This window comes from Primulina eburnea, chromosome 10 (assembly GCF_022965805.1).
Source record: "Primulina eburnea isolate SZY01 chromosome 10, ASM2296580v1, whole genome shotgun sequence".
Lineage (NCBI taxonomy): Eukaryota > Viridiplantae > Streptophyta > Magnoliopsida > Lamiales > Gesneriaceae > Primulina > Primulina eburnea.
This window is the reverse complement of record NC_133110.1, coordinates 5,755,363-5,763,917: the sequence shown is the minus strand read 5'-3', so window position 1 is coordinate 5,763,917 and position 8,555 is coordinate 5,755,363. Positions and strand designations below refer to the sequence as shown.

General features: G+C 32.7%; 1 protein-coding gene across 2 annotated transcripts; it reads right to left on the bottom strand.

The window, feature by feature from the left end:
- Nucleotides 1–4,964: 4,964 nt before the first annotated feature.
- Nucleotides 4,965–8,411, bottom strand: LOC140842777 (bHLH transcription factor RHL1-like). Of its 2 annotated transcripts, none has more exons than XM_073210909.1 (7): nucleotides 7,895–8,411; nucleotides 7,699–7,791; nucleotides 7,437–7,577; nucleotides 7,303–7,368; nucleotides 6,418–6,483; nucleotides 6,152–6,220; nucleotides 4,965–5,511 (listed from the first exon to the last, which is right to left on the bottom strand). In XM_073210909.1, exons 1-7 carry the CDS (start codon nucleotides 8,321–8,323, stop codon nucleotides 5,158–5,160), a joined length of 1,218 nt encoding a protein of 405 aa, XP_073067010.1. In that variant the 5' UTR covers nucleotides 8,324–8,411; the 3' UTR covers nucleotides 4,965–5,157. The 2 variants fall into 2 exon arrangements, with proteins under 2 accessions (XP_073067010.1, XP_073067009.1); XM_073210908.1 differs by having other exon boundaries at nucleotides 7,437–7,598; nucleotides 7,895–8,409.
- Between the last annotated feature and the right edge of the window lie 144 nt (nucleotides 8,412–8,555).

The following is an 8,555-nucleotide window of genomic DNA, read 5'->3' as shown; positions in this document are numbered from 1 at the left end:
ACAATTTGTTTGGGATTTTTTAAACAATTTTTGGTTCATAAATTGATGCCAGAAGGACAACACTATGGTGGGTTAAATTTCCTCTGGAAGAGAAGTTGTGATGTACAAATACAACGATTTTAAACGATAAGTTTTCGTGACACGGTCTCTTTGATTATATATAGGAGACACATTGAATCGTTCTATATAAGATAAAAAAAATAATACTTTTGATATAAAAATAATATTTTTTATGAGTTGGTTCAGATTTGATACTCGTATAATAAAATTGATTTGTGGGACAATATAATAGAAGTTTGTATGAAAATATAATTTAAAATGACTATATTTTTCAGTACTTCCATCAAGGGAGAGGCCTGGGATTCGAACCTCGGAAACAATAATTACCCCATTCCGAATTGTAATACAAAAAAAAAAAAAGTCATTCAACGTAGGGCAAAAACTTGTGTGTGACAGTCTCACGGGTCGTATTTGTGAGACGGATCTCTTATTTGGGTCATCCATAAAAGAGTATTACTTTTTATGCTAAAAATATTACTTTTTATTGTGAATATGGGTAGGGTTGACCCGTCTCACAGATTAAGAACCATGAGATCTCATATGAGACTCACTCTTCAACGTAGATTCTCCAAAAAAAAAAAAAAAAAAAACTCAACATAAAAATTATAAATGAGGAGATTATTTGAGTAATTTGTGGTTTAAATATGATATGATACTTTTATGTAAATAATCTTTTAATTCTTTTGCTCTTTTTCATTTAAAAAGTTGTGGATTTGTTGGTAGGCCGTTGGGGTTTGGACTTTGGGGTTAAGTAAGTGGCCTGTATGCAGATATTTTAAGTGGAAGAAATAAATATGATAGTGGGGAATTATTTAATGATGTTTGAAAAGAGAGGAAATGAATCAAAGCAACATATCAGATTAAAATTTTTATAGTCATATCAGATGTAAATTTAAAGTTATACTCAGATAATAATTTTCCTTTTTAAAGTAATAGACAATAAAAAAATGAAAGATAATTAGATTTAAGTGTACTTTTGTAATTCATCATGTAAAATTTAAGTTTAGGTGTAATATAAAGTAGGCAAAAACTTTTGTGAGATGGTCTCATGGGTCGTATTTGTGAGACGGATCTATTATTTGAGTTATCCATGAAAAATTATTATTTTTTATGCTAAGAGTATTACTTTTTATTGTGAATATGGGTAGGATTGACCCATCTCACAGATTAAGTTCCGTAAGAGTCTCACAGATTAAGATCCGTGATACGATCACACATAAGACTCACCCTATAAAGTATACACCAGGATTTTCTAAAATTTCAATGCATGGATATAGATTAGTAGTTGTAAAATGTTCCTGGCAGCTGTAGATGAACATGTTTCTGACACAGGAATTTCTAAATCTGCTGTGGTACTTGAAAATCAAATTGATACACAAGTTATTTGATTTTAACTTGATGTAACTCTCGTATTGCCTTCTTGTAAATATTTCCTGGCGATGTAATTCATTTTGATTGTTTATGTGAATTCTGAGTACTTGTAATTTTTTTTAATCTCTTACTGACATATTTTTTTCAAATGGATCCGTTCAATCTACTGATTTTCTTCCACTGTACAGTCTGTTTGTATCACTAGTGATATAATATCCTTTCTTCTATTCTCATTCTAAATATAGAATGTTTAATCGTGTATCGAGCCTATTTTTATTTCCTACGCGGTAACCTTTAGAGGTCTATCAATCTCTCTGAGAAACTTATCGTTAAGATATCTCACATCGGTTAGATAGAGTTCCTGAGAATTGTGTATATAGATTTGGACAATCATCCCTTATTCAGCTAGCTTTTGGGATTGAATCAGGTTCAAGTCTCAATCTTAACATTTACTTCATCTATGGAAATTGATCCAGTTCATGTTGATATCTTTTGTACCTAGTTTCTTAGGTGTTTATATTAAAAAAATTTAATACTGATTTTAGTTAATTTAATTACAAAGCCAAATGAGTTTATTTAAACTTTTGAGCAGTCTTCACTTTTGTTGTATTAAGCCTAACCCATTCGGACAAGTACTCATCATTCTATCAAAGTTCATATTTTCTAGGGAAAGGGACCGGTGCAATTCTATTTCTTTATTTTTTTTTCTTTTTAATTCTTGTTCTGTTAATTTCAAGATCCAGTAATTTTGATGTTTCTCTTGATGCAGTCATCCCAAGAGTTCACAATTGCCGCGAGCAAACATATTAATGACGAGGTAGACATTTTTGTTATGTCACTAATAATTGTACTTAGCTCGTCTATTCTGCCCAAGCCTGGCTGAAGAAGAGTTACGGGACGTAAAACAAAAGAATATGATGACGGGCCGGGGGCATACTATGTGTAATGAGTCCGTCATTCATTATAAATAAAAAGAAAAAGCCATTCCAAAGACCCACACCCAAGTTCCATAGCTTTTTGTCCGCTATCCCGATCATGATTTTTGTTGGCATATAATAACGGCTGTTTGGAATTGTATTTTGTCATATAACTTAGACTTTTCCAGAAATATATTTCTGATAGTGTACATGAAAAAATACTACTTCGTTACATCGTCTCCGCATAGTCTTAACTGTAGGTTGTTCAATAACATATAACAAATTGTTCTTACACATTCTAAACTTTTGTTTTTTGTTCAAGTTGTGTTATATGGATTTTCACTACTTATGGTTCAAGGGCCGGCGGCATGAACAAGGCAGATGCTCTATTTTCATTGTCCAAGGAGACGTACATCTAATAGAAACTGTTACAGAGTGGACTCTGTGGCTGAAAGAGAAATAGTTAACTTGTTTTCTTGATCTTTTTTTTCTTTGGTACATTTTCCACCAGTGTTGAATTTTTATTCTTCACCTGGATGTGTTTAAAAAGTAATATTTTTTCATGGGTGACCTAAAGAAGATATCCATCTCACAAATACGACCCGTGAAACCGTCTCACTCAAGTTTTTGCCTAAATATATATATATTAATTTGAAATCGGTTCAATTTTGAATTGGTTATGCCTCTCTATACCGGAAAAAGACTTTGCATTTAATTAGATACGGCTTCGGTAATAAGGAGAAGTAAATAACGATAAGTTTACTTCACACGCAATTTAATATATGAAGCAAATCAAATAAAATTATATTAAGTATATAAAATATTATTCAACTCGAACCAATCTCATCAACCTGATTATATTTTACTATGCAACATTATTTTTATTATTTAACAAATATTTAAATAAAAAATCAAACACATGCTAATAATATTTTAATTTAAACAAACAATAAAAAATTTCACTTAAAGATGATTATTATGTTTCATGGGTTTACATATTTAAATTTAGAAGTCTAATTGTCTAAATTATTAATTCTCCATAAATGAAACTGCACAAAAGATTCATTTAGACTGTCTTATGCGTTAGTTTTGTGAAACAAATTTCTTAATCTACCTAACTCATGAAAAAATTATTTTTATGCTAAAAATATTGTTTTCACTATAAATATAGACTGTGTCGATATGTTTCATTAATATAGATAAGTGTGATCGTCTCACATAAGACCTTCTCAAGAAACTATTGTTTAGAAAATTTAAATATTTAGCAAAATAAATACAACACGACGAAAATGTATAATATCAATATAAAAAAAAATAATCTTCAAATAACAAAGTAATTTAGCCCTAAAATAAAAATGTATGAGATGTTTGCAGATAAGTTTGTCGGGTGAGCTCGGGTTTATAGGCGACCTTATTTTTAATTTGGGTCAACTCGAACTCAACCCAATTTTTTCGGTTTTGATTTAGGGGTCTAACCCGATTTTACTCTAGCCCTAAGACCATCTCCAACCCATTGCACTACATTCTGCACTATATTCTGCACTACAATAGTGTAACACTAAATTCATCTCAAACCTATCTACACTACATTCTACACTAAAAAAGAATATTCTCAAAATATTCTTATAATATTAATTTTAATTCAATAATAACTATTTATAATTTCATTACGCAATTATACATAATAAATGTAATTATATTATTTCATTATTTATTAGAAAATCGATTAAAAAAAATAGGATTATACAATCTATTTAATTTTTAAAAAAATTTTAAAAAAATTTAAATTATTATTTATGTTTCAAGAATAAATTATTTTAAAAATTTAAAAATAAAAATATTAATTATATAATTAATATATAATAGAATATTAAATATTTATAATTATTAAAAAACAAAAAAAAATTAAAAAAAAAATAAAATAGATGTAGTGTTGCGCCACATGTAGAGTTGCTTTTAGAGCAACTCTAGTCCAGCACCATTTTTGGTGCTGGATTGGAGTGAAAATCCTTGCTCCACAATGGAGCAACTCCATTGTGGAGCAAGGATTGGAGTTGCTCTAAAAACCCCTACAATAATCCGATATTTTCGTGTCGGCTCAAGTTACGTTGGATGGTCGGATTCATTTTTGACCATCTATTTATTTTGCATTTGAATTTGAGAAAGTGTTTGAATAAATTATTTAAAATTACTTCACATTTTTTTATGAATTTGAATTAAATGCACAACATTGATGAAAAAACAACTACTTTAGTATTTAAATTTTATTTTTAAATAAATTTACTCAAAACAAAACAATTGATTTGTTATTATAAATTTGAAATTTTTAACTGAGATTCATCATATTTAAATACAACCTTAAGAGTAGAATACTCTGATTGCAACTTTCCCCCCGCGTAGAGGTCTTATGAGACGTTCCCTCGATGCTGTAAATTTAATAATAACAACATATTATAAATAATATTAATTACATAAAAACGTAATTTTATGGTAAAATAATTGAACACTTATTTTTTTTAAAAAAAATACAACATTACTAATTATTATTTTTGGAAACATATCACTGTAATAAGAAATTTTTAATAATGACGATAAATAAAAATAAAAAATAAAAAATAAAAAATATGAATGGATATATGAAAATAAATAATATAAAACATTATACAAAATAAGTAGAAATCGCTTAATTTGTAGGAGTCGATGACTCTTGAAATTTCAAAAGAGTTCAAAAGTAACATCCTCACTCTTTTCTTCAAAGAAAAATCGTTAAAAATAGAGAGAAAAAAAACAGTCAACTCCCACTCATCACTCACGGCTTGGAAACAGAATGGACGTCTTTGAGGGAGGTTTCCCTAGCGGCAATGGTGGCGGATTGTACGGTCAAAGCCGACATGCTAGGGGAGGTGGGGCCAGCAGCCTCGGAGTTGAGTAGTGGGTTGTTGGAGGCGGAGGCCAAGGGGTGGTGGCTCCTGGTGCGACATGTGGTGGTGGAGATGGCGGTTGCGAGCGAGATTGGCATGAGGCAAAGACCTTTCCCTTGAAGATACTGCATGGCGGAACCCATGTCTTCCTCCATCAGCTTCGCCACTTGGTGCTCCGTAACCGTCATGCCGTCGTTGTTTGACGATGACGCCGTTTGTGTTCCGTTACCATTCCTCCCTCCCTGTACAATTTAATTTTAATTAATTACATATATTAAAAAATTTAAAAAATCACTTATGATATATTGCAGGCCAAAAAACAGAAACGATTCCTAATAGCCTTATAAAATAGAGAAAAAAAAACAGATAAATTCTTATGAGACGACAATACAAATCAATTTTGTGATAAATATATTATATTTGAATCATTTATGAAAAAATATTAAGTTTTATGTCAAAAATATTACTTTTTATTGTAATATAAGTAAAATTGAGTCGTATCACGAATAAAGATTCATGACACCGTCTCACCGTACACCTACTAAAAAAACAAATATACATACATACACGTAAGTGGAGTGCTTTATTATCAAGAAAAAGGTGCACGCGTGATGCTTTATGGTTTTGTTTTGTTATGGTGATGGATAATTTTGAGAGGGACAGCCAAGGGTGTACAGTCATGTTCCATACAAAATTGATACGTCCAACTAAGGCTAAGGGAGTTGTTTCCCTAGGATTTGGCAGCCCACAAAAGAAGCAGAATAATATAAAAACAAAAAACAAAAAACAAAAACAAATTGAATTCAATTGTCTAATAGCAAAAAGAAAAATAGGAGAAGGGAATTTGATTTCCATTATTCCCAGAGTGCAAAAGTAATTAACCTCAGAGGAGATATCGGGAACTAGGGGGTTAACAGCTGCAGCACCACCCAATCTGCTCATGCTCAGAACCTGGCCAGGCCATAAAGAATTATATATACAACATTATAAACAAAATTATACTATACTAATAATAACCCCAATCCTACCCAAGTAATTGCATATTTTTATTGCCCATTACAGTTTGTCAACTAAAGAATCAATGCAAGTATTCAAACTAATTAATTAAGCAAGATGCATTTCTTTATAGCAAGAAGAAGAGCAAGTACTTTGACTTGGAGCTGTAGGAATTTGACATAGTCGATGATCTCATCCAGCATTGAGGCTTTGTCTGTCTGTCATTTAATACCCAAAACAATTGTTAATCTCATCTCGTAATAAAATAATCCACTCTTTTCATCCCGAGAAATTTCCCAATTAGTTTGTAAAATAATAACATGGTTAACACTACCTGCTCGGCTCGTGTCGTGCGTGATACATGATAAACTGAAAGATAATGAATGGTAATGTAATCATTTTTTTACTCGGATTATTGTAAAGTTCGAATCAGACGTAAGATGATGTAAATATATTGAATTTTGGCTTTCACATAAAATAGTGAGTCTAAATTATAAACTGGGCATTATTCATGTTGCTTATTTATTTAAGACTCGCTCATGTTTGTCACCAACCCAGAAATTTTAAGGATGGGTTGATGTACGTACTTCTCACTACCAAACAAATTCCCTTTTAACCACCATATGCACACGTGCCGCACGTAGAGGAGTTTTTTTATTGGAACTTTAATAGTGGTTGAAACCAAACAGCTAGCATGTGAATGGAGTTGATTAGCAAATAATGAGATTCTACCAACACTCTTATTGTTAATAAACAAATGTTCAAGTATTTAAACAAGAATTTTTACTAAACAAAACACGTCTTTACCGAAATTCAAAAACTCTTGTGTGACTGTGAGATAAATCTTCTATTTTATTCGTGAAAATATTATTTTTTATGTCAAAATATATGTAACACGTACAATATCAACATCTAATTTAAATCACTTGAGGCCAAAACTCTTGGTAAAAAGAAACCAGAAGTTGGATTGATACCAAACTTATAATCATAAATAATTAATTAATTAATTATTATAATAAAAGTTAAAAAGAATTTACCTTGTTAGCATTAGGTACGAGCTCCTGCAACGACTTCATCCTCTCCGCGATTCTCTCTCTCCGTAACTGCCCACAATTGAATTTCAACTTCCACACCCAGAATGCGCAACAAATTTGTACTGTACATTACTTACTCTTTCGGCGATGCTGTGGGGGTCGGTGGCCTGTCCTCGCCTGGCCCTCACCCTCTGCTTAGGCTGTCCTGCAGTCCCACCACCGCTCGTACCGCTCGCCGCCGGTTGATTCATCTCCGGCGCCGCCGGTTCACCGAATTTCTGGGAATGAAATGCTCCACCCTTTTTAGAAAAAATTAATTTAATGTTTAAATGAGAATCGCGACTAGTTCATGTGAAGGGATCTTATAATAAAATCATTATAATGAGTGGGAAAAACCACCTGGGAATGGAGGAGATGTTGAGGCTGATTTGAAGAATGGCCGATTGATCCGGTGAAGCCATTGAATAGAGCTTTGATTGAGGCTTCATGATCCTGCATTCATTTCGCAACAATTACGCTGATGAAATAAATGAAATTAAGTGCACAATTTTTAAATAATTTGATAAAAAATTATTATTGACAAAAAATGGCTGACAAGGTTAGCAGATTTGTAGCAGGAACCGTCAAAGACGTCGTCTTGATCAGCGTGAGGGACATTGAGAAACTCAATATCTGCACCGGACGGAGAACGGAGGTCATTGACGGCGAGGCCTCGGGAGAGCATCAACTGATGCTGAATCAGCAAAGCCTTGGCAGCGCCGTTGCTTATCTGCTGCTGCCTGAGCTTCGACGCCAACAGAGCCGTCGACTGGTCCTCCAAGTGACATGGTGGCGGCGGCGCGTGGTCGTCAGGCCAGGGGAATGAAGAGGCAGAAGAAGGAACGGAAGAGAACATTTGGTCGAGAAAATCGTCGTGGGACGACGTTGGATCGAAGTGGGAAGACGTTGACATCTGGGAATCGTGAAGAGACACCAGAGGGTTGAGATTGTTCATTTCCGGCAATTCTCCGGTAGTGGGTTGCATCGAGAAATCACAGAGCTAGAAAATGAGGAGAATCATGTTGGGGGTTCGGAAATTTTCGGGAATGTCTACGGAGCCATCGACTCCGAGATGCAATAATATATAAATAACAAAAACACGGCTTTTTCGACAATTCCCCATAAATTTAAAAATAAAAATGTACTTACTAATCTCCCGCATTTATAATATGTCATTTTCGTCTCAATTCTACAAGTTTAAATTCGTAAAATAACTT

Coding starts and splice junctions, on each gene's coding strand:
- LOC140842777 (XM_073210908.1), bottom strand. CDS start 8,323: ATGCAACCCACTACCGGAGAATTGCCGGAAATGAACAATCTCAACCCT. Junction 7,369..7,436: donor CCCACAGCATCGCCGAAAGA/GTAAGTAATGTA, acceptor AATTGTGGGCAG/TTACGGAGAGAGAGAATCGC. Junction 5,512..6,151: donor TTCCCGATATCTCCTCTGAG/GTTAATTACTTT, acceptor TAAATTGTACAG/GGAGGGAGGAATGGTAACGG.